Source organism: Meriones unguiculatus, chromosome 6, assembly GCF_030254825.1.
Source record: "Meriones unguiculatus strain TT.TT164.6M chromosome 6, Bangor_MerUng_6.1, whole genome shotgun sequence".
Classification (NCBI taxonomy): Eukaryota; Metazoa; Chordata; class Mammalia; order Rodentia; family Muridae; genus Meriones; species Meriones unguiculatus.
The window spans coordinates 181,226-208,051 of record NC_083354.1 but is presented as its reverse complement, the minus strand read 5'-3'; the positions used below and the strand labels follow the sequence as shown (position 1 = coordinate 208,051).

Here is a 26,826-nt window from a genome sequence, read left to right as displayed (position 1 = left end):
TAAAACAGAATTGATAATTGGAAAAAATCTTCCTCTAATATGCACTTGGGTTTGCTCTGTGAGAAGTGTTTTGTTCTAAGAAGTCTCTTGCAAGTGTACGAGCTTGTAAAAATTTGATAAAGTTTTTCAACTCTGTGTTCAATTTTTGTTATTTTAATGTTCTTCCAAATTATTTTAGATTGGAGGGTCTAATGTACAAAAAAAAAAAAAAAAACAAAAGAGGAGTGAGCATCATATTGTACTCACAAACTCTTTTCTTAACAGTGACAATGAGTATGAGTATTGGTATTTGAGGAACACAGGACCACCAGCTAAAGCCAATTAAATGCAACTTTGTCAAACACTGAAAGTTTAAGTTGTCTGGACAAAATTTGCCTCAATCAAATCAAAATGAGTTTTAGTGTAGATATTTAAAGAGATGGGCACCTGTTGGTTGGATAGCCAAGTCTTGTACAATCATGGGAGCTTCCCTTATGACTCAAGGTTTCCTCCCATAACACAGGAGGGTTCCCCTACTGTTCATCATGATGGAATTTAGATAGACATAGAAACCTCTGGACAAGTCTGTGAAGAATTAGTGCCATTCCATTCACTTTAGTTGGAAAGAGCCACCCTAAATGGTAATAAGATTTATTTATCCCTTCTATGGATTGGAGTCTCAAAATGAAGAAAAGGAAAAAAGGAGCTGAGCAGGAAGCTTTCCTAGAGTTCCTGCTTCCTAATGCTTTGGGGATGCCATTAAAACAGCTGCCTTGGGATCCTGCCACCATTTTTTCCCACCTTGATGGACAATATCCTTGAATTGTGAGCCCCAAGAAGTTCTTGTTCATGTAAAATTAATCAGGAAAAAGGAAAGTAACTAATATGGTCTTCAAGTGTCAAGAGGTTGTAGAGGAATGTTACTTTAGAACATGGCTGTTCTGGTAAGAGATGAGATCCAAAGATCTTCTAAATCTCTGTGATCCAGCTGGAATACACACACACTTTTAATTCAGGAGACAGAGGCAAGCAGATCAGAGGTCAAGGCCAGTCTGGTACAGAACCAGTTTCAGGAAAAGAAAAGCTTAGATCCAGGTGTGGGGATACGTTCCTTTAATCCCAAACAATGAAGATAAAATTTGGTTGCAGAAGGAAGCACCCATGCTTGGAATTTATGTCCACTTGAGTGGCAGAAAAGATGACAAATAACTGAAGATTTGACAGAATAGGATACTCCCAGTCTCATGAGAAGAGAGAGGAAAGAGGGGCATCTTAGGTGGCAATACAAAGTGATAAGAGGCAGTTTTACTGGGATAGTAATAGAGAGACTGTTTGTGGAGAGAGAAGTCAGGTAAAGCCTGAAGGAGCCAGAGAGTGAGATGGAGCCAGGAAATTACAGCAGATTGCTGGAGTTAGTTGGAGGCTAAGCTAATTAATTCAGAGGCCTAAAGAAAAGCCAGATTGAATAAGTTAGCTGGGAGAGGAATTTGAGTTAAAACATCAGAGTTAAAACAGCCAGACCAAAGCTCAGTAAGAACAAGAATGGGTGATCATATTAAGCAGTAAGTCTCAGAGGCTGAAGAAATCCCAGGCCTAGGTTAGAGTGTATGGAGATTAGAAGCTTCCAGCAATAAGCCTAGGCTAGCAGAAGAGGCAGTATGCCTCCCAGACAATTAACTGAACCAGGCAAATAAAACATACTTTTACAAGAAGTGAAACACTGAGATCTGCATTACTAGGATGCTAAAATCAAATATGAAAGCAAAGCACTTACTAGGGAAGGCGTGAAGTAAGGTTGCATTTTCTTGGAGAGACAACCAAAGAAGGAGGTGACTTACTGCAGTGAAAAATATAAAAGCTTCAGAGGTTTGAAATGAAGGTGTTTTAACTCAGAAATATGCCATTCTCTTTCTTACTTTTTTATTATTTGAGATTTTTACTTTACATCTCTTAAGAGTGCAGTCTCCCCTCTCACTCAACCCTCAACTTCTGCTCCTTCCCCCCTCCAGTCTTCCTTTTCCCCCAGAAAAGAGGAGCTTCCTCCCCTACTAACCCAGCCTGCAGGTCAGTCTAACAAGACCCTAAGACAGGGGATGAGAATGGGAAGGGACAAAGCATACCAACCCAGCCCATTGGCATCTCTATATAGTGTTGAAATTCTGGGCAGGTGGTGAGCAGACTATACTGGTTACCCTGCTTCACACAAACAAGGAGGAATACACCCTCAGGTTCATTCTGTTGACTGTCATCCTGAAAGACTCCTAGAGCCCATTCCAAAGACTTGGTTAAATTCAGCTCCCAGTAATATTTCCTAGAGGTGAAGCTTTGTGATCCCCTGGAAGCAAAATAGTGTTGAGATGATTTCACAGATGTCTCCTGATGGTGAAAGCTAAAGTTGAATCTTCTCACAACATCAAATGGGGTCATACTGTCAGGGGCTAAGATTGCTTTTCCAAATGAAATATACACTGTGGAAAGAGGCAACATTTTAATTAAAATGAGCATTTTAATTTCTCAGATGAGAGAGGTACCTGGAGATTGCCCAAGCTATAAGAGAGACATCTAAGGCTAGAAGGTTAAAGGTGGCTCAAGCACTTTAAAGACAAGAAATTCCACAAGCAACAAAATGGGATCCTGATAAAACAAAGAGAAGGGAGCTTCATCCTACTTCTGTCAGGTGACTTTTAATTACACCTGGCAAAAGGAAGATGTGTGCATTGCTTCAAGGTCTAGAATGAAGGCTGTCCTCATGGGCCTCCATCAAAACTCATTTCTAAGAGAGAGGCGATGATAATCATATCTTTATTTGCATGTAAGCACTCATGTTTATACTCAAGGAGAAGCTAAGTATGCATTAAAAGTGTTTTGCTGGTTGTAACTGTCTGCCTTTATCCAATTGGCTTCTCTGATACTCTTTCCCTGTGAGGGTATAATTCACATTTAGATGTAACAGGGAAATTTAGACACTGTCTCATGTCCTACAAATTGGTTTTATTTTTATTGTTCATGATATATACCCTTGGGTATATAGTTATTTTATGTTTATTTATTTAGTTCTTTTTGATACAGTCTTGATATATATTTTTGACTGGCCTGTCACTCAGCATATCAACCAGGCTAGCCTCAAACTCATGGGTAATCCTCATGTCTTGATATTATATTGTTGGGATTACAAGTGTATAACACTATAATTTGTATATTTCTAATCTAAGAAGTGAAGGTACTTTATAAATTCTACAGCTAAAATGTTTAAGGAAAGGCAGTCAAATATTTTCATCACTGGGTTTATTTAACATGAATTAGATTATAATGAATTAATTTATCATTCCTTATGTCACAAGAAAAAACTGATACTATATTTTCATCCTGGATCACATACAACAATATATTCATGTTCATGTATATTTTTAAATAACCATGTGAATAAACATGATTAGAAATGACACATCTTTCAGTGGAGATTAAAAAAAAACAGGTTGTGGTAAGCTTATCTCATTGTTGAAGTGCACCTCTGGCCTTTTCAGCAGTGCTGACACTCACCTTGGAAGCACTTGCACCTCTCAATCAGTCCAGTGATGGGCAAGGCACTGAGCTCTGGTTTCATAGGCTGGGGCATGCAAAGCTGCACTGACTCACTCCTGCAAGGACAAGAAGACCTTGATCTGCCGGGTGCTAAAGAAACCATTACAGTGATTAGGAGAAATGCTCACCCCAAGTTCACACAGGGACTCAGGAGTTAAATCCCTTCCCACACAAGCCCTTCCTGCTACCAATTTGTTTGTCCATGTGTCCTGCTACTTCTTCTACTACAAGAAAATGCTGCTGATGGGCCTCAAGATTTATGATTTCAAAAGTAGATATTTTATCACCAAGTCCTTTTGCATTACTGCTTTACTATTATGTAGTAAGTAAAGGCACTTTCTGGTAAAGAACAGATGTCATATACATGAAACCAATCTCAAACATCATACACAAGCAATTGAGTATTATTCATTTCTAAAGGATATTTTTAGTTTGTTAAGGCAGCTTGATCAATTTTATAGCCTAGTTCAAGGATCCTGGCTTGCACTGATGATTGTACTCACCTTCTGAACATGTCTTCCAAGTCCTGCAAAAACAACAAGAATAGTTTAGACTCATGAAGAAATGGCTTACAATGTTTTTGTATGAAGTTCATATAAATGTTAGTCATCATCACACTTATTGATCTTTCAAATTTATTTTCATGTCTTAAGATAATACCAACCAAGCAAATGAGCAGAAGAGAATTCTTGATGAAATCAGACAGTGAGCGCAATATTGGAGAAGAACATGCATAGTGATTGTACATTGTTTTACAACCCACAGATGTCTACATGTGGGACTTTCCTTGAGCCTGTCCACAAAGCACAGGCATGATTTTACTAAGAATAATTTCAAACTGCAAAGTCACCCCTGAATGACACCTCATGCCTATAATTCCAGAATTTGGGGTTTTGAGACCTCAGGATTACTGTGAGTTTCAGGCAATCATTCACCACCAAAGAAGTCCATACATCAATGTTTCACCTTCCAAAGAACACAGAAAAATACATTTTGTAAAGAGAAGACATTAACTATAAATTTCTTTAAAACTATACATAATTTTCAAGTTGAGGCAAAAAATAATGAATGTTTTGTAACAGGAATAACTGCATTTGGGATTTTAGAGAAGCAAGCTACAAAAGAAAAAAATGAAGAGATATTCAATGGGGAAATCCACAGACACAGTGTCAAAAGCTTGCTCTTTTAAGGTTATAACAGAACATAGTGTCTCCAGATTATCCCTAATATCCGCTGACAATAAGTGCAGGGAATGTGGACAGCTATCTTAGATGTAACAGTCAGAGTGGGGGCCTCAGATAACAAAGCCCTTTCATGCACTCCTCCATGCTCCCCTGGAGCAGCACCACATATGGCTGCTGGAATATTGTCATCAGCTCCCGATACATTGCTATTAGTTGACTCCTCTTTTGGACCATCAAGGCTTCACTTTTCCTCAGTTTCTCTAACATAGTCTGGCCTTCATTTTCCATATACTCTATATGCTGCTTTTCTTCTTCATAATGAATTGGATGTAGTTTCCTATATTCTATCCTGATCATTTCTTTCTGAAGAGTCACATAGTCCTGAAGAAAAAGCCCAGAATATTTTATCATCTCAACTGATTCCATCTAAGCTTAAATTCGACTGGTCGATTCTGTCACTGTGGTGTACACACTGATTTACTGTGCCCACTTTTCAGAAATGGAAATTATTTTATTTCATTCATTTTTCTATGTTAATGGCACAATGAAACAAACCCATCATTTTCTCTAAGTATTTTCATCAATTTAATGAGATCTTGAGCCAATTGAAAAGATTATTTGATAATTCATATGTTCAAACAAATATGACATTCTGCACGTAGTAATTAAATATCATGATATAGCCATAAAGTCAAACATACTGTGCTAAACTGACAGGAAGTCACTCATTAGTCTCAACATTCTCTACCATAGCCTGGCCATGCTCTCTGAGTGGAGAATTTTATTTTACGCTCAGAATTAGAGGCCTGCAGAAAAGGTTTTCCTAGTATCAATGTCCATGCCTTATTCTCAACTTGTGAATGAGCAGGTTTGCAAAAGAGCTGCCTCAATCTATTTTCAAGCTGATTTTCAGCATCAATTTCATACCACCAACCACTGAGTTGTCATTCTATTCGCTGCCTTTAGATTCTCTTGATTTTCTTGGATCTTCTTCTATAAAGATGCCATCTGATTCAGAAATCTCTCCTGTAAAAAACAAAAAATGTCCACTTTAGGTAAATAAATAGTACTGATGGACTCTTAGGCAATGAACACTTTACTTTAGGGAGAGTAGAAGGATCACAGTGTCCTTCATTTTTTCTTTTGTTGACAATGAATTTTAGATTTCTGGCAATAGAAATAAAAAATACAGCATAACCCTTTGTTAAGTCATTTATAAGCCTCACTGGGTAACATGCATCTGGTTGGGATTCCCAGATCCTTCTCTCTAGTTAATTCCAATGTTTTTTTTTTCTCATTTTCTCCAGTCATGGACAGTTTAGAAAGATATGAACTTAGTCACTTTCCAGGGACCTGGACATGAGGAAATATAAAACTAGATATTATCTTTACACTTATGGGTTTCTAAAAAATATTTATATAATCATAGTCACTCTCTCTCCATTACATGTTTAAAATTTGCCACCACTTAAAACAGAAAGGCTTCCTCATAATCAGGACAGGCATCTTCCTGTGCTCTGCTAAGCTCCCTCTCTCCAGCTGTCATATTCTCTCAGAACCATCACTTACCATTTGCCCCTCAGCAGCTGCTTCAGTGGGACAGTGCCTGTGACCCTTGTGCTCCTGAGAGTCAGAGCACAGTTGACAGAGGAGGACCCTGTTTTCCTCACAAAAGATCCTCTTTGCCTCCTTGTGGGTCACACACTTGTGCTCCTCAGAGCTCAGGTACTTCATGAGGCTGTCCTGTCTGGCAATGGACACCAGCTTCTTCAGAACAACATTGGTTCTGAAGTCCTTCTGCCTGGATGGATGCCTACACGTGGGACAGTGGACAGGAACTTGCTGGTCTTCCCAGAAAAAGCAGAGGCAGGCCCAACAGGAGCTGTGTCCACAGCTTATGGTGATTAGGTCTGATAGGCAGCCCAAGCAGATGGGGCAGGTGAGCTCTTCCAGGAAAGCCTGTGAGATGCCTGACTCCACTTTCCTGAGGAAAGAAGCAGAATTGCTATTATTGGACCCCAGAGAAGCAAGAGACTGCTCAAAATTTGATTCAAGTTGTGATTCAATTCTGTCTATGGCAAAACAGGCTTCACTTTTCGCATGATCAAGGATAAAAGGAAGCATAGGATTTTGGGTGCTGATGTTTCCTGTTACACTTTCCTGACAGAAACAGAGTAGTAGCCGGACGTGGGGGCAAATGCCTTTGATCCCGGTACTCAGGGAGGAATACACAGGACGATCTCTGTGAGTTTGAGTCCACCCTAGTATATGAAGCAAGTCCTGGTCAGCAAAGGCAACACAGAGAAACACTGTTTCAAGAACGAAAAAAAAAAAATTCTGTTGACCTTTTGTGCCTTCTGATCTGAAATTGTCCTGGAGACTTCTGCCAAATGTCACCTTGGCTCAAGGTCAGAGACTTTCTTTCAGTGTTTTTTGGGGTAAAAAAAAAATGTGTACCCACATGCACACACTACCTTACAGACATACGTAAGTAAAACACCTCCTTCTTTGTTTTCTGTCCAAGAAAAGGCACCCCGGCTTCACACCTTCTCTAGTAAATGCTTTGCTTTGCTTTCTGATTTTAGCTTATTAATCATTCAGATTCCACTGTCCCATCCATTGACACTTAAAGCAATGTTATTTACTTTTTCTCTCTGCTACAAGTACCTAACAAGAACAAGAATTTTTGAGGGTTTATATTTCAAGGTATTGGCCATCACGGTGGGGAAGAAATGTTGGCAGGAGCTCTAGGCAGCTGGCCCCATGGCGTCCAAAATCAGGAAGCAGGAAGCAAGGGAAGCTTGCTGATCAGCTCATCCCCATTTTCAGCCTCAACCTGTGGAATGGTGCAGTGACCTCACCAGCCTTGTGGGAGCAACTTCCCACCTGAAGTGAATCTAAGCCAACTATCTCTCAGAGACTTCTCCAGTCATCTCATGTCAGTCCTGAATCTAGGAACATTGTTTTCTTGTAAAAACTTATTTGCTTCCCAAAAACACAACTCCTGCCTGAGTATATGGGAGGAAATCTTGAGGCATAAATGAAGTTCACATGAGTATTTGAGACTTGGCTGTCTAACCAATAGGAGTTCACTTTCGATCCCTTTAAGCGTCTACACAGAAATAATCTTGGTTTGATTGAGCCACATTTCCTTCAAAGAGCTTAAGTTTCTGTGTTTGAAACAAATGGAGTGAAATGATATCCTGGATATCCTGTGTACATCAAAAACCAATACAAATACTCATTGTCAATACTTAGTTGGGCAAAGGGACTGTGGCTCCAGTATTTCTTTCATTCCTTCTTTTCGTTTCTTTTTCTTTTATTCTTTTCTTTTTGTCCTTTAAGACATGGTTTATCTTTGTATCCCTGGCTGCCTTTGAACTCAGGCCTGCTTCTGCTTTCCCACTGATGGAATTAAAGGCTTGTGCAAGCACTGCCTGGCTACTGGTTTCATTTCTTTCCTTTCTTTCTTTCTTTCTTTCTTTCTTTCTTTCTTTCTTTCTTCCTTCCTTCCTTCCTTCCTTCCTTCCTTTCTTTCTTTCTTTCTTTTTTTAGATTTATTATTATTTATACAGTGTTCTGCCTGTATGCCAGAAGAGGGCACAGATCTCATTATAGAAGGTTTTAAGCCACCATGTGGTTGTTGGGAATTGAACTCAGGACCTTTGGAAGAGCAACCAGTGCTCTTAACCTGTGAGCCATCTAGCCAGCCCCTTGGCTTCATTTCTAAACTTCTTTGATGGTCATGTTTTTCTCATTTGTTTTTTTTTTTTTCAGTACATTATATATCTCACTCCAAATTAATTCATAAATACACAGAAATATCAAAAATTGAACACAGCATTGAAAATTTGCATCATTTAATCAGGACCTATTCTTATGAATAAAATGGTTTAATTAGTTCTCTCTACTTTATTACATGCAGACTTCCATTCTAGTAAACCAATCTATAGCTAAAAATAGCCACTTCTTACAACATGGCAGCCTATTATCAAACATCCCTGAGATTCTCTTACAATTTACAACAGAAAAAAATATTACTCCCCACCCCCAAGGGAGGAGCAGTACTGCTAGGCCACAGAGGAAGACTATGCAGGCAGTCCTGAAGATACCTGATAAAACAGGTCCTCCCTGTTTTATTGGGGAGGAGGTCCTCCCCAATCAGTGGACTGGGAAAGGGGCAGGGAGGAGATGAGGAAGGGAGGGTGGGATGGTGAGGAAATGAGGGAGAAGGATACAGCTGGGATATAGAGTTAATAAGATATAACTAATACTAAAAATAAATTAAAAAAAAAGAAATTTTTTTCTTTTGCTAAATCTTGTATTTTTTACTTTTATACTACCCCAAAATATCTCTAAAGACTGGTATTTTTCAAGCCATTCAGAATATTTATTTGTTACATATTATATATGTATGCAGTATTAGATGTTATGATCTTGCTTATATGCAGTACATACATAGTAAAATGCTCAAATGCTTTAGAATTAAGAAAAAACTCAAAATTGAAAAGTGTCTTGTAATTGCCTCTTAGTATAATACATCAGAGGAATTAAGTCATGCATGATAAATCTATAATGATCCACATCTTTAACATGTTCTATACCAAGGAATATGATCAAATGGTAACAAAATCATTTTTGCTAAATAGTGAAATATCACATCTAAGCAGAATCCTCAGTTTGGTAATTAATTAAAAGTGGTAAATATTAATGACTTCTTTCCTGTAAATCATGCACTCACCCAAGCAACTGTCTCTGGTCTCAGCAATATTTTGTTGGGATGCAGTAAACTTAGCTCAGTTCTGGGTCAGACCCTCAGTGCAGAGAGGTGGTAGATCTAGCAGGGTCTGGAGCCAGAAGGTGTGGAGACAAACTCTGTTTGCTCTGGAGAAGAGTGAACTTTGATGAACCCTTGGAGGTCCTTATATACAGTCTCTAGAGACCCCGCAAACTCCCAATAGCACCTTTCTAAATAAAAGATTGAATCATGGTAGAGAGGACTCCCACTTTCTGTGGAATAAGGGTGAGGAAAGATGCAGGGAGAGTGGGACAGGGAAAAAGAGAAGGGGAAGACTATGATAGGGATGTAAAGTGAATTAAAAAGCAATTAATGAAAAAAGGAAATCTGAAATATCAAAAAAAATAAGGTTGAATCAACACCATTTCAAAAAAAAGGTTTCAAAAAAAAAGGGAGTCAGTGCTTAGCTGGGTGTGTCAGCTCACACCTTATCCCAGTGTTCGAGAACTGGGATCCTGAAGCAGGAGGAGTTTTAGGGCAAGGCCTACCTAGGATATACAGTAAGAATTTGTTTTTTTTTTTTTTTTTTTTTTTTTTTTTAAAAGACTTAGTGATTTTATACCCAAATACTTTTCAGTGTCCTTATATTTTTACTTTTGCTAAGGTAAGAGTTGATTATGTTATGAATCTGTGATTTTAGCAACTTTCAACATTAAAATTTTTATTGGTTTCTTGAAAATTTAGTTCAATTTATTTTTATCATGTTCACCTCACCTGTAACTCCTCTCAAACTGATCCACTTTTTCCACTAACTCAACTCTCTATTATTTAAAATCACAAAGCACCAGCCAAATGTTCGTGCACATAATTGTATATCAGTTCCTTCTGTGAATAGTGTCGCTAGAGTTCAAAGATGCCTATCTCAATAGACATTTAGTGTTCACAGTAACCAGCTAGAGAATCCCACGGAAATGCTGTAGTAGTAAAATATCCAAGAACCTGCAACATTGTGAGGCACATGCCTTTAATCAAGCACTCAGGGACACAGAGGGCAGTATATCTCAATGAGTTCCAGGGCACTATATCTCTGAGTTTCAGGTAAGCATGCTTTACAAAGCAAGTCCAGGACTTCCACAGCTTGATACATAAGAAAAAACTGTCTACAATAAAAGAAAGCCAGAGAGAAAGGAACAAAAACAACAACAACAACAAAATCAAAATAAAACAAAACATAAAAAAAGAACCTGCAACATCTTTCTGTCCTCCCTGCTCTCATGAAACAGGGTTTTTTCTAGTAGTCTTGGCTTTCCTGGAACTAGTTCAGTAGACCGCAATGGCCTGTAACTTTACAGATCCTGCTGACTTTGCCTGCCAAGTGCTGGGATTAAAGTCATGCACCACGACTACCACCTGGCCAAACACATAACATGTCAGTTAGATACTGTTCAGTGTGTTGAATGAACCTGCATACTGTGTTTTCATATTTTAATTCTCATGTGGTTTTAGTTGAAATAAAATCATATCACTTTCTCAGTCCCATTTCATTTCTTCTTACAGATTCTTTATATAGGCTGGTGCCAGACAGTGTGGCTAAGACTTAAGGTGGATCCTCACATCTCAATAGATGCAGATTAAGGTGGGTCTCTTCGCTCCAGGTGATTCAACCAGGAAAAAATCCAGCCTCTTGTGTTTTAATTAATTCCAGATGTAGTCAAATTCACAAGCAAGAATGGCATCACAAGGACTGGCCACATTTTATAGGGTGCTCAGTTAAGTAGCTCATCTTTGGTAGAGGCTAATTCTTTGTCAAAATTTCCCACTTGCACATCAACAAATCCAATGTTCTGTTCTTGTTGATGCAGCCAGTTTTTGAAAAATTATTAGCTTTTTACAACTTGCAGTTTATTCACCTTGTATCAGAGCGGTAGCCACCTCCCTCATTTCCTCTCAAACTCACCCTCCCTCCCTCATCTCCTGCCATACCTCTCCCCAAGTCCCCTGATAGGGGAGGTCCTCCTCCCCTTCCATCTGGCCCTAGTTTATGAGGTCTCATCAGGATTGTCTTATGCAGCCATTCTGTATCACAGCAGACTTCCTGGTATTCTGGCTCTTCCTATCTTCCCTACCCTCTGCCACAATATTTCTGGAGCCAGTGATACAAGGGCTAGGAATTAGGTGTATCTGTTGGTTGTCGCAGTCTGTCCAGCTGTGGTATTCTGTTAGTGTTTGCCTGTATGCTTCTTCTCTATGCTATTGTATATATGCTATATGCTATATGCTATATGCTATCCTAGCTTTACTAGGGTTTTTGTGTTTTTGTTTTATCAGATTTGCAATCTAATGTTTGGTTTACTTTGATAGTAAGCTAAATCAATGATATATTAATTTTCAGTGATTATGAGATCAAGGGAAGAATAGCTATAACTACTAAGGAGGCCTGGCAGAAAAAGGGTGTTTAGTATTATTTATGGGACATGCCAGTTTTACACACTGAGCAGTATTTACTATTTAGAGAAGACAAGGGACCATAATGAATATATTAAAATGGAGCTCAAAGTGTGTATAAAGATGAGAAAGATGTTAAAATTACATATGTTCACCTATTGTATCCCAGATAATGGGACTGGATTTGTCATATTGACAAAGGTTCTAATGTATATAAAGCATATTTGAGTCGTGAAGCTCAATGTAGTTCAGATAAGGATTGTTCTTAATTGGAGTTAGCTAGCCTATAGATGAACTCAGGCTCAGTGATGGTCTAGCTTCAGTGTAGCCTCTTCCCTCCCTGGTGATTGAATTAAAATCAGTACCATGAAATGAATTACCTCACATCAGACAAGGAGCTGGAGCCCCTCACATTCCCTTAGTAAACTATTTTCATCTAGAGTGATAACCAAATTCTTTAGCGAAACCAAAAAAATCTGAACACAGGGGTCTTTCCTGAGACTGCTATTCCAACCAAGGGCTATACATGGAGATAACCTAAGACCCCTGCACAGATGTACCCCATGGCAATTCAGTATCCAAGTGGGTTCCATTGTGATAGGAACAGGGACTGTCTCTAACACGAACTGATTGGCCTGATCTTTAATTACCTTCCCCTGAGGGGGAAGCAGCATTACCAGGCCACAGAAGAGGACAAGGCAGCCACTCCTGATGAGACCTAATTGACTAGGATCAGGAGGAAGGAAAAGAAGTCCTCTCCTATCAGTGGGCTTGGGGAGGGGCATGTATGCAGAGGGTGGAGGAATGGAGGGATTGGGGCCAGAGGAAGAAGTGAACCACGGGGGGGGGGGGACACAAAGTGAGTAAAGTGTAATTAATAAAGAAAAAGGAAAGAAAAAAAATAAAAACGAATTAAAAAAAAAGAAATAGTCCTTGTTCCCCTTACTATGGGCAATCACTTGGTTACTGAAAATTCAACCAGAGAACTCCTTCAGCTGATAAACACCTTCAGCAAAGTGGCAGGATACAAAATCAACTCAAAAAAATCAGAAGCCCTCCTATATACCAAAGACAAAAAGGCTGAGAAAGAAATTAGGGAAACAACACCCTTCACGATAGCCACTAATGACATAAAGTACCTTGGTTTGACTCTAACCAAGCAAGCGAAAGACCTGTTTGAGAAAAACTTCAAGTCTCTGAAGAAAGAAATCCAAGAAGATATCAGAAGATGGAAAGATCTCCCATGCTCATGGATTGGTAGGATTAACATTGTGAAAATGGCCATACTGCCAAAAGCAATCTACAGATTCAATGCAATTCCCATCAAAATACCAACTCAATTCTTTACAGACCTTGAAAAAAAGATTCTCAGCTTCATATGGAGAAACAAAAAACCCAGAATCTCCAAAACGATCCTGTACGACAACAGATCATCTGGAGGTATCTCCATTCCAGATCTCAAGCTGTACTACAGGACAACAGTAATAAAAACTGCATGGTATTGGCATAGAAACAGAAAGGAGGATCAATGGAACCGCATAGAAGACCCAGAAATAAATCCACACACCTATGAATACTCGATATTCAACAAAGAAGCCAATTCCATTCAATGGAAAAAAGACAGCATCTTCAACAAATGGTGCTGGACCAACTGGATGTCTACATGCAGAAAAATGAAAATAGATCCATATTTATCACCCTGCAGAAAACTAAAGTCAAAGTGGATCAAGGACCTCAACATAAAACCAGATACCCTAAATCAATTGGAAAAAAAGTGGGGAACAGCCTAGAACTCATTGGCACAGGAGACAACTTTCTGAACAGAACACCAACAGCACAGGCTCTAAGAGCAACAATCAATAAATGGGACCTCATGAAACTGAAAAGTTTCTGTAAAGCAAAGGAAACCGTCATCAAAACAAAACAACTGCCTACAGATTGGGAAAGAATCTTCACTAACCCTTTATCTGACAGAGGACTAATATCCAGTATATACAAAGAACTAAAGAAGATGAAAAGCAGCAATCCAAGTAATCCAATTAAAAAATGGGGAACAGAGCTAAACAGAGAATTCTCGACAGAGGAATATCGAATGGCAGAAAAACACTTAAAGAAATGCACATCCTCATTAGCCATCAGGGAAATGCAAATCAAAACGACCCTGAGATATCACCTTACACCCATCAGAATGGCCAAGATGAAAAACTCAAGCGATAACACATGCTGGAGAGGTTGTGGAGAAAGGGGAAACCTCCTCCACTGCTGGTGGGAATGTAAACTGGTACAACCACTCTGGAAAGCTATCTGGAGCTTTCTAAGACAAATAGGAATAGTGTTTCCTCCAGACCCAGCTATACCACTGCTAGGTATATACCCAAAGTTCGTTCAAGCACACAAAAGGGATACTTGCTCAACCATGTGTATAGCAGCTTTATTTGTAATAGCCAGAACCTGGAAACAACCCAAACGTCCATCAACGGAGGAATGGGTACAGAAATTGTGGTATTTTTACACAATGGAATACTACTCAGCAATCAAAAAGGAGGAAATCATGAAATTTGCAGGCAAATGGTGGGATCTAGAAAAGATCATTCTGAGTGAAATATCCCAGAAGGAGAAAGACAAACATGGGATATACTCACTTATATAGATACTCACTTATATACTCACTTGTAAGATATGATAAACATAATGACAAACATGGGATATACTCACTTATATAGATACTCACTTATATACTCACTTATAAGATATGATAAACATAATGACAAACATGGGATATACTCACTTATATAGATACTCACTTATATACTCACTTATAAGATATGATAAACATAATGAAATCTATACACCTAAAAAAGATAATCAATTGAGCGGACATGGGGTAAGATGATCAATCCTCATTTAGAAAGACAGATGGGATATGCATTGAACGTATGACAGGAGTCTACTGAGCACATCTGAAAGACTCTAACTAGCAGTGTTTTCAAAGCAATGACTCATGACCAAACCTTTGGCAGAGTACAGGGAATCATAAGAAAGAAGGGGAGTTAGTCTGATGGGGAAAGGATAGGAGCTCCACAAGGACCAAATATATCTGGGCACAGGATCTTTTCTGAGACTGACATTTAACCAAGGACCATGTATGGATATAACCTAGAACATCCACTCAGATGTAGCCTGTGGTAGCTCAGTAACCAATTGGTTTCCCAAAGTGAGGGGAACAGGGACTATTTCTAACAGGAACTCAATGACTGGCTCTTTGGTCTCCCCACCCCCGAAGAGAGGAGCAGTCCTGTTAGGCCACAGAGGAGGGCTTTGCAGCCAGTCCTGAAGATACGTGATAAAACAGGATCAGATGAATGGGGAGGAGGTCCCCCCTATCAGTGGACTTGGAAAGGGGCACAGTGGAGATGAGGGAGGGAGGGAGGGACTGGGAGGGAATGAGGGATCAGGACACGGCTGGGATACAGAGTTAATAAAATGTAACTGATAAAAAAAATAAAAAATAAAAAAAGAAGAAATTTGAGACAGCACATTCAAGCAACTTAATGGCTCACTTAAAAACCCTAGAAAAAGAAGAAGCAGACACACCAAGAAGGAGCAGACGGCTGTAAATAATCAAACTCAGGGCTGAAATCAATCAATTAGAAACAAATAAAACAATTCAAAGAATCAGTGAAACCAAGAGCTGGTTCTTTGAGAAAATCAACAAGATAGACAAACCCTTAGCCAAGCTAACTAAAAGGCAGCGAGACACCATCCAAATCAATAAAGTAAGAAATGAAAAGGGGGACATAACTACAGACACTGAGGAAATCCAAGAAATCATTAGGACTTACTTCAAAAGTCTATACGGAACAAAATTTGAAAATTTAAATGAAATGGCCAATTTTCTTGATCAATTCCACTTACCAAAGCTAAATCAGGACCAGGTAAATCAATTAAATAGTCCTATATCCCCCAAGGAAATAGAAGCAGTCATCGAAAGTCTCCATTCCAAAAAAAGCCCAGGACCTGATGGTTTCAGCGCAGAAATTTACCAGACATTCAAAAAAGAGCTAACTCCAATTCTCTTCAAACCATTCCACAAAATCGAAACAGAAGCAACATTACCAAACTCATTCTATGAAGCCACAGTCACCTTGGTACCTAAACCGCACAAAGACCCAACCAAAAAAGAGAACTTCAGGCTTTATGAACATGGATGCAAACAATACTCAACAAAACACTCGCAAACCGAATACAAGAACACATCAAAGATATCATCCACCATGACCAAGTAGGCTTCATCCCAGGTATGCAGGGGTGGTTCAATATACAGAAATCCAACAATGTGATCCACCATATTAACAAATTGAAAGAAAAAAAAAACACATGATATTCTCCCTAGATGCTGAAAAAGCCTTTGACAAAATCCAACATCCATTCATTTTTAAAGTATTGGAGAGATCAGGGATACAAGGCACATATCTAAACATAGTGAAGGCAATATACAGCAAACCTATAACCAACATCAAACTGAACGGAGAGAAACTTAAAGCAATCCCACTGAAATCAGGGACAAGACAAGGCTACCCACTCTCTCCATATCTCTTCAACATAGTTCTGGAAGTCCTTGCTAGAGCAATAAGACAGTTGAAGGAGATCAAGGGGATACAAATTGGAAAGGAAGAAGTCAAATTATCACTATTTGCAGATGATATGATAGTATACGTGAGTGACCCCAAAAACTCTACCAGGGAACTCCTCCAGCTGATAAACACCTTCAGCAAAGTGGCCGGATACAAAATTAACTCAAAAAAATCAGTAGCCCTCCTGTATACAAAAGACAAAAGGGCTGAGAAAGAAATTAGGGAAACAACATCCTTCACAATAGCCACAAATGACATAAGGTACCTCGGAGTAACCCTAACCAAGGAAGTCAAAGACTTGTATGAAAAAAATTACAAGTCTCTGAAGAAAGAATTAGAAGAAAATATGAGAAGATGGAAAGATCTCCCATGTTCGTGGCTTGGCAGGATAAACATAGTAAAAATGGCCATTTTACCAAAAGCAATTTACAGATTCATAGCAATTCCCATCAAATAACCAACACAATTCTTTACAGACCTGGAAAGAAAAATTCTCAACTTCATATGGAATAAGAAGAAACCCAGAATTGCTAAAACAATCCTCTACAATAAAGATCTTCTGGAGGTATCTCCATCCCTGATCTTAAGTTGTACTATAGAGCAACAAATTTAAAAACTGCATGGTACTGGCATAGAAACAGAATGGTGGATCAATAGAATGGAACAGAGGATCCAGAAATAAACCCACATACTTATGGACACCTGATCTTTGACAAAGACACCAAAACCATACAATGGAAAAAAGATAGCATCTTCAACAAATGGTGCTGGTCTAACTGGATGCCTACATATAGAAAACTGAAAATAGATCCACACTTATCACCCTGCACAAAACTGAAGTCCAAGTGGATCAAAGACCTCAACATAAAACCAGACACATTAAATCGGCTTGAAAAAAAAGTGGGGAGTACCCTAGAACTCATTGGTACAGGGGAAAACTTCCTGAACAGAACACCAACAGCACAGGCTCTAAGAGCAACAATCAATAAATAGGACCTCATGAAATTGAAAAGGTTCGGCAAAGCAAAGGACACTGTCATCAAAACAAAGCAACCGCCTACAGATTGGGAAAGAATCTTCACCAACCCTTTATCTGACAGAGGACTCATATCCAGTATATATAAAGAACTAAAGAAGCTGAAAAGCAGCAAACCAAGTAATCCACTTAAAAAATGGGGAATAGAGCTAAACAGAGAATTCTCTGTAGAGGAATACTGAATGGCAGAGAAGCACTTAAAGAAATGCTCAACATCACTAGCCATTAGGGAAATGCAAATCAAAACAACCCTGAGATTTCACCTTACACCCATGAGAATGGCCAAAATAAAAAACTCAAGTGACAACACATGCTGGAGAGGTTGTGGAGAAAGAGGAACCCTTCTCCACTGCTGGTGGGAATGTTAAACTTGTACAATCACTCTAGAAATCAATGTGGCGTTTTCTCAGAAAACTAGGAATAGTGCTTCCCCAAGATCCAGTCATACCACTCCTAGGCATATATCCAAAAGAGGCTCAAGCACACAAAAAGGAAATTTGCTCAACCATGTTTGTATCAGCTTTATTTGTAATAGCCAGAAGCTGGAAACAACCCAGATGCCCCTCAACTGAAGAATGGATGCAGAAAATGTGGTACATCTACACAATGGAATATTACTCAGCAATGAAAAATGAGGAAATCATGAAATTTGCATATAAATGGTGAGATCTGAAAAGGATCATCCTGAGTGAGTTGTCCCAGAAGCAAAAAGACACACATGGTATATACTCACTCATATAGACATACAACATAGGACAAACCCACTAAAACCTGTGCATCTAAAGAAACTAAGCAAGAGTTAGGACCCTAACTAAAATGTCCAATCCCCATCTGGAAAGGCAAAGAGGATGGATATCAGAAGAAGAAAACAGGAAACAACTTAGGAACCTACCACAGAGGGCCTCTGAAAGCCTCTGCCCTACAGACTATCAAAGCAGATGCTGAGCCTGATGGGCAATTGTTGGGCAGAGTGAATGGAATTTTATGTAAGAACTGGGAAATAGTAAGAGCTGGAGAGGACAGGGTCTCCACAAGGAGAGCAACAGACCAAGAAAATTTGAACACAGGGAACTTCCCAGAGACTCATACTCCAACCAAGGACTATTCATAGAGATAACCCAGAACCCCTGCACAGATGTAGCCCAGGGCAGTTCAGAGTCCAATTGGGTTCCATAGTAATGTGAAGAGGGACTGCCTCTGACATGAACTGACTGGCCTGCTCCTTAGTCACCTCCTCCTGAGGGGGAGCAGCCTTACCAGGCCATAGTAGAGGACAATGCAGCCACTTTTGATGTGAACTGATGGACTAAGATCAGAAAGGAGAGGAGAACCTCCCCTATCAGTGGACTTGAGGAGTGGCATGCATCCAGAGGGAGGAGGGAGGGTGTGTTTGGGAGGGGAGGAGGGAGGGGCTTATGGGGGGATGCAGAATGAATAAAGTGTAATTGATGAAAAATTAAAAAAAAAGGGAAAAATAATTTAAGAACCTTAAATGACTTTCAAAAGTGGAGGAAAACATGGAGTTAGTCAATTTACATGGAGCACGTCTCGCCCCTGGGGGCAATGGTCTCCTGAACCTACTCAGACCTCAGACACCGCCACTGCTAGTTGTAGAACTGATGCAGGATGTTCCAAAGAGGGGGTTAAGGCTTCTCATAATATTTCCTATAAGCCCACACCTGTTAGTCTATATCCCCCATTTTTATTCATTATTAGCCAGATAGAGCCAAGTAATTTTGGTAATGATACTTGCTTTTTTGCCCAATGCTGGAATGCTAGTAAATTTACTAGCTGGTTACTCTCATGCCTCGCTGGGTGCCTGTGCCCATTGATGCCCCTCACGCTATGACTCTCTTCAGACAGAAAAGGGATCTTGGAATTACAACCGCCATTGTTACTGCGATCTCATTGGCAGCTGTTGGAGTTACCACCGAGGCATTAGCCAAGAGTCATACTGTGCAGACTGCTCAGACCCTGAATAACCTTTTAGCCAATGTAGCTCATGCCTTAGATGTACAAAAAGGAATTAATGCTCAACTAAAAGGTGGCTTGATGGTGTTCAATCAGAGGATTGACCTCATGCAGGAGCAAATTGATACCCTATGGAAAATCGCTCAACTTGGCTGTCAATGAAAGTATGCTGGACTTTGAGTCACTAGCATGAGAATTTTCCCTGTTCTGCACATCTGTCTAAACAAATGTCTAGCTATATTTTAGGTAATTGGACTGGAGAATTCGATACTACAATGGAGCCGCTGAGAGTGGCCATTGTCACGGTAAATTCTACCAGAGTGGACACAGGACTAGCCACAGGATTATCATCATGGATTGCTGCAGCCATGAATCAACTGAAGGAATGGGCGGGCATGGGAGCGTTAGCAGGCCTTCTGGTGTTGGGTCTTCTTGGTTTGCCTGTGGTATATATGCAAGATTAGAGTCTCACAACAGCATAATGGAGCCATGACCATTCAGGCCTTTACAGCCATGGAAGCAGGACAGTCTCCCTAAGCATGGTTGGCTACCATAAAAAGCTAAAATGTTACGCTCAGGATGCAAGGCTAAGCACTGCACTCAGGGTCAGCCGATTTGGACCCAGAGAAGAGCATGTCTGATTGAATGCGGGTTGATGCCCCAGGTCCTGCCTCTGTGAAAAAGGTATCGGACGGGTCTGATGCTCTTTGGGTGGATGACACCTAAATGAACATCAGTACAAAGTCCCAATTTATTTCTAATATCAGAGATCAGACCTCTACTCTTGCCTGATGCATCTAAAACAAAAAGGGGGAACTGTAGATTGCTGCGTAATGCTGCACCTTAAAGATGGAGCTGGTTTCTGCCTTTCACCTTCCCGATGGTGAGTGCTCTCTGTCACGAACAAGTCCACATTTGGCTAAGGCTGAGGATCTGGCTTGCTTCCATGTATGTGGACCTCTCTGCATTGCCCACGTGGCATGCTGGGGTTGGCTACCCAGATGCTATTTAAGCTATGGGCTGGCTTTCCCCAGGGTCAGATGATTGTTCAAGGTTCCTGAATAAACTGCATTGAAAAAAAAAGGTGTTCTGGGTAGGTTATGAGGAACACAAAGAAAAGAAAACATAGTTAATCATGTTTTATATTTAATAGTATTTTAATGTTTAATGGCAAAAAAAGTAACATTATATTAGGAAATACCTAAACAACAATAAAGTACTGGGTTATGCTTTCTATCAAAATGCCTCCAAGAGAGAAGAAAGGTCTGACAGGGTAATTGAAAGTGCCAGGTGGGTAACTGTATATGAGGGAACTCTTGGCTACATCCAGGAAACTCACACATCCACCCTCACAATCAAGGAACACACCAACCCGGCCCACTGGCTTCTCTATATAGTGATGAATTACTGGACAGGTGGTGAGGAGACTGTACTGATTACCCTTCTTCACACACACAAGGAGAAATGCACCCTCAGGTTCAGTCTGCTGCCTTGTATTTGTTAAATAGTCATCCTCACAGACTCCTATAGCCCATTCCGGATAGTCCGTTAAATCCATCTCCCAGTAATATTTCCTAGAGAAGAAGCTCTGTGATCCACAGGAAGCAAAATAGTGTCCAGCTGATTCCACAGATGTCTCCTGATGGTGAGGGCTAAAGCTGAATCTTTTCAGGACATCAAATAGGTTCATCTTGTCATGGAGTAAGATTGCATTTCCAAAGAATATGTTCACTGTGGGAAGAGGCAAGAGGCAACAATTTAGTTGAAATGACTGTTTACACTTCTTAGGTGAGAGAGGTACCTGGAGATTGCCTGAATTACAAAAAAGAAGGTTAAGGCTAGAAGGGTTAAATGTGGTTCAAATACTTCAAAGTCAAGAAATTCCACAAGAAACTGAATGGGATCCTGATGAAAAATTTGCTGATGCTGTAGAGGTGGCTTTTAATTACACCTAGTAAATGGAAGATGTGTAGTGTGCATTGCAGCTATGTCTGCAGCAAAGACTGTCCTTACCCGTTTCCATTAATAGTTATTTCTAAAATAGAAGAAGTGATGATGGTATTTTTATTTGCATGTAAGCACTCATGTTTATATTCAAGTAAAGACTAAACGTGCATTAGAAGTGGTTCCCTGGTTGTAACTCTCTAGCTTTAACCCCTGCCTCCTCTGATACTCTTTCCATATGAAGTCACAATTCACATTTAGATCTAACAGGGGAATAAAGACACTGTCTCTTGACCTATCTATTTGTTTTATTTTTACTGCTCATGATATATGCCTTCATGTATATAGTTATTTTATGTTTATTAACATCTTTTTTGATACAGAGCATTGGTATATATTTTTGACTGCCTTGGAACTCCCTATTTCAAACAGGCTAGCCTCAAACTCATGGGCAATCCTGACAGCTCCACATTTTAATGTTGAGATTACAAGTGCACACCACTATATTTTATATATTTTTAAACTAAGAAGTGAAACGTACTTTAAAAAAATTCAACTGCTGAAGTGATTAAGGGAAAACAATCAAATAACTCCAACACTTAGAATGATTTAGATTGTCCTGAATTAATTATCATTCTTATGTCTCAAGGAAAAACTGTTACTATATTTTCATCCTGGGTCACATACAACATTATATTCATATTTGTTGTTTGTTAAATGACCACATGAATAAACACGATTAGAAATGTGACTTGCAATGACATATCCTTTAGAGGAGGTAGAAATTCATATACACAACCCTTATCTCATTGTTGAAGGACACCTTTGGTCATTTCAGCAGTGCTGACACTCACCTAGGAAGCACTTGCACCTCTCAATCAGTCCAGTGATGGGCAGGACACTGAGCTCTGGTTTCATCACCTGGGGCATGAACAGCTGCACTGACTCACTCCTGCAAGAGAAGAACACCTGATCTGCCTGGTGCTAAAGACACCATCACAGTGATTAGGAGAAATCCTCACTCCAAGTTCAGACAATGACTCAGGAGTTAAATCCCTTCCCACACAAGCCTGACAACTAGAGTTCAATCCCAGGAACCTGTGGTGGAAGGAAAGGACTGACTTCTGAAAGTCATCCTGTGAACTCCATGCATGTGCAATGGCACACTTGCATGCATGCACAAACATACAGAAAACACAACTAATTAGTACAAGTAAACACTTGTCTGAACATCTTTCACACAAGCATTTTCTGATATCATAGTGACATCATGATCAGAAAACAGGGTTGTTTCCTCCTAGATGCTCTTTTTGAAGCCCTTCTGGCTACCCATTTGTTTTTCCATGCATTCTGCCATTTCTTCTACTACTAGAAAATAAAGGTGATGGACCTTAAGGTTTATGATTTCAAATGTAGATATTTTATCACCAAGCCCTCTTGTATACACTGATTCACTATGATGTAGTAAGTGAAGGCACTTTCTGCTAAAGAACAGATGTCATATACATGAAACCAATCTCAAACTTCATACACAAGCAATTGAATATTATTCCTATCTAAGTATGTTTTTAGTTTGCTAAGGCAGCTTGGTCAATTTTGTAGCCTCGTTTAAGGATCCTGGCTTGCACTGATGACTGTACTCACCTTCTGAACATGTCTTCCAAGTCCTGCAAAGACAACAAGAATAGTTAAGATTTCTGAAGAAATGGCATTCAATGTTTGATTATAAAGTTCAGATAAATGTCAGTCATCATCAAACTGATCCACCTTGCAAATTTATTTTCATGTCTCAGGATAATGCCAACCAAGATTAGCAGAGGAGATATCTTAATGAAATTACACTGTGAAAGTAACATGATTGTAGTGTGCTCTGCAAAGGGGACTTCCTTGAGCCTGTCTACAAAGCATAGGAATATTTTTTATGAAGAATGCTTCAAAACTGTAACTTTACCCCTGGCTGGTACCTCATAGCTATAATTCCAGAATTTAGAGTTTTGAGGCCTTATGACTACTGTGAGTTGCAAGCCAGCAAGCACCACAAAAGAAGACCATATGTCAAAACCACTATTTCCCAAAGTACTCTCAAATACACAGGTTTAAAAAGAAGAAATTAGGTAAACTGTGTATAAGGAGAGGCAAACTATTCAAGTAGAGGCTCACTGGAATGTTTGGTAACAGGAATAACTGCATTTGGGATTTCAGAGAAGCAAGCACAAAAGCAAAAAATAATGATGTGATATTTAGTAGGGAATCTACTGACACACTGTCAAAAGCTTGTTCTTTTAAGGTTATGGCAAAGACTAGTGTCTCCAGATTATCCGTGAAAAGGAAATCCACTGACAATAAGTGCATGGACTGTAGACAGCTATCTTAGATGTAACAGTCCCAGTGGGGGCCTCAGATAACAAAGCCCTTTCATGCACTCCTCCATGCTCACCTGGAGCAGCACCACATATGGCTGCTGGGACGTTGTCATCAGCTCCCGATACATTTCTCTTAGTTGATTCCTTTTGTGCACCATCAAGGCTTTGCTTTTTCTGAGTTTCTCTAAGAGAGCTTGGCCTTCATTTTCCATACACTCTATATGTTGCTGCTCTTCTTCATGGAGGACTGGACGTCCTTTCCTATACTCCGTCCTGATCATTTCTTTCCGAAGAGTCACATAGTCCTAAAGGAAAATGGACATTCTAGTTCACATTTACAGAGCATTTTATCCTCTCCACTGACTCCTATGTTTAAAGTCGACGAGTAGCATCCTGTCAGTGTGCTGCACACACTGATTTTCTGTCTCCACTTTTCAGAAATGTGAATTATTTTCTTTCATTCATTTATTCTTTATTAATAGCACAAACAAACCCATCCTTTTCTCTAAGTATTTTCATCAATTTAAGGAGATCTGAGCCTCCTGAAGAAAAGGTATTCATTGCTAATTCACACATTCACTCAAAGAAGAAAATCTGCAGGTATTTAATAATCATGGGGCAGTCATAGGGTCAAATGCAATGTGATGAACTGTCGGCAAATCACTCATTAAACGTTTCTGCCATAGACAGGCCATGCTTTCTGAGTGCAGCATTGTATATTACACCCTGAATTAGAGGCCTGCAGAAAAGGTTCGCCTAGTATCAACGCCCATGCCTTATTCTCAACTTGTGAATGAGCAGGCTTGCAAGAGTGTTAGTTGCCTCAAGCTGATTTTCAGCATCAGTCCCATACCCACCGACCACTGTGTTGGCATTCTCTTCTCGGCTTCTAGATTCTCTTGATTTTCTTGGATCTTCTCCCATAAAGATGCCATTTGCTTTAGAAGTTTCTCCTGTAAACAAGTATAAACACATGAATAGTCCTGATGGAGAGACAGAAATGAATAGTTACTTTAGAGAAAGTTGAAAATCACCATGTTCTTACTTTCTGACTTTGATAACTATGAGTTTTAGATTTCAGGCTGTAGAAATACGAAATACAAAGTAACTGTTTACTCAAGTAGCATGATTAGTAAGCATGACTGAAGTCTGGGTAATTTGAATCTGACTGGGATTTCCAAATGCTTCTTTCCAGCTAATTCCAATGTACTTTTAGTAATTTATCTCCAGTGACATACAACTTTTACAGATGTGAATTTCCTAATTTTCTACCCACCAACATCAGCATAATGTATTACAAAACTAGAAATTATTTTACACTAATGGATTTCCCAATAGATGCTTACATTTTATAGTCACCCTTTCTCCATTAGCTGTTTTTAAAATGCCACCATTGAGAATGCAATGGTCTCTCTGTAATCTGGACATGAATCTTCCTGTTTTCTCCTAAACTCCCCCTCTCCACCTTTCAAGTTCTCTCAGAAATATCACTTACCATTTGCCCCTCAGAAGCTGCTTCAACAGGACAGTGTCTGTGACCCTTGTGCTCCTGGGAGTCAGAGCACAATTGACAAAGGAGGACCCTGTTCTCCTCACAGAAGATCCTCTTTGCCTCCTTGTGGATCACACACTTATTCTCCTCAGAGCTCAGGTACTTCATGAGGCTGTCCTGTCTGGCAATGTGCACCAGCTTCTTCAGAACAACGTTGGTTCTGAAGTCCTTCTTCTGGGATGGATTCTTACACATGGGACAGTGGACAGGAACTTGCAGGTCTTCCCAGGAAAAGCAGAGGCAGGCCCGACAGAAGCTGTGGCCACAGCTTGTGGTAACTGGGTCTGTAAGGCAGCCCAAGCAGATGGGGCAGGTAAGCACTTCCTGGAAGGCCTGTGAGATGTCTGACTCCATTTTCCTGAGGAAAGAAGCAGAATTACTATTCTTGGACCCCAGAGAAACAAGAGACTGCACAAAATCTGATAAAGTTGTGATTCAATTCTGTCTATGGCAAAAGAGACTTCATTTTTTGTATAACCATGAAGAAAACTAAGCATAGGATTGTGGGTCCTGCCCTTTACTGTTACAGTTTTCCTGATGGAAACACAGAATGAGCTCATGATCTTCTATGTCTTTCCATCTGCATTTCTTATAGAGGCTTCAGCTTAAATTGGTACCTTGGTTCAAGGCCAAAGACATCTTCCATGCTGTAAAGTGATCAAAGTCCTTCAACTCCAGAGGCTGGCCTTTCATAGCAGACATATGTTAGTAAAACACCTCCTTCTTGTCTATCCAATAAAATACAACCTACTGCACACCTTCTCCAGTAAATGCTTTTGCTTGATATCTGACATTAAGTTTACACTGATCCACCGTTTGATACATTGTAAACAGTATTCTTTATTTCTCTTAATTCTGCTACAAGATACTGACAAGAATAATACTTTATGTTGGCTCATAACTCCAGGGTATTGGCCATCCTGCTGTGAAAGAAACGGTGGCAAGAGTTCAAAGCACCTGTTCTCATGGCATCTGATATAAGGGAGCAGGAAGGAAGGAATGTATGCTGCTCTGCTCCTCCTTCCCTTTTTCTTCAGTTTGGGACCCCAACCCATGAAATGTTGCAATGATCTCAGTAGAATTTATGGAGAATCTTCCCACCTGACACAAATCTAACCCAATAATCAGTAATGGACTTGTGCAGTCATTTCCATATCAATCCTAAATGACATCAATTGAATACTAGGAAAATTTTCCATGGTGTCCTGTTTGCTTCCCAAAGACACAACTCCTGCCTTGAATTTTTGGGAGGAAATCCTGAGGCCTAAATGAAGCTCACACGACTATTTCAGACTGAGCTATCGAACCACCAGATGGTCATTTTTCATCTCTTTTACATTTTACACAAAGAAATCATCTTGATTGGATTAATTTCAATTGTTTATTTTTTTAAAGATT

At 39.6% G+C, this 26,826-nt stretch overlaps 1 protein-coding gene across 1 annotated transcript; it reads right to left on the bottom strand.

Moving 5' to 3' along the window:
- Window positions 1-20,770: 20,770 nt before the first annotated feature.
- Window positions 20,771-25,782, bottom strand: LOC132654796 (tripartite motif-containing protein 43-like). Its single transcript, XM_060386089.1, has 6 exons — window positions 25,372-25,782; window positions 24,734-24,829; window positions 23,951-24,181; window positions 23,158-23,180; window positions 22,368-22,465; window positions 20,771-21,300 (listed from the first exon to the last, which is right to left on the bottom strand). Exons 1-6 carry the CDS (start codon window positions 25,780-25,782, stop codon window positions 20,771-20,773), a joined length of 1,389 nt encoding a protein of 462 aa, XP_060242072.1.
- Between the last annotated feature and the right edge of the window lie 1,044 nt (window positions 25,783-26,826).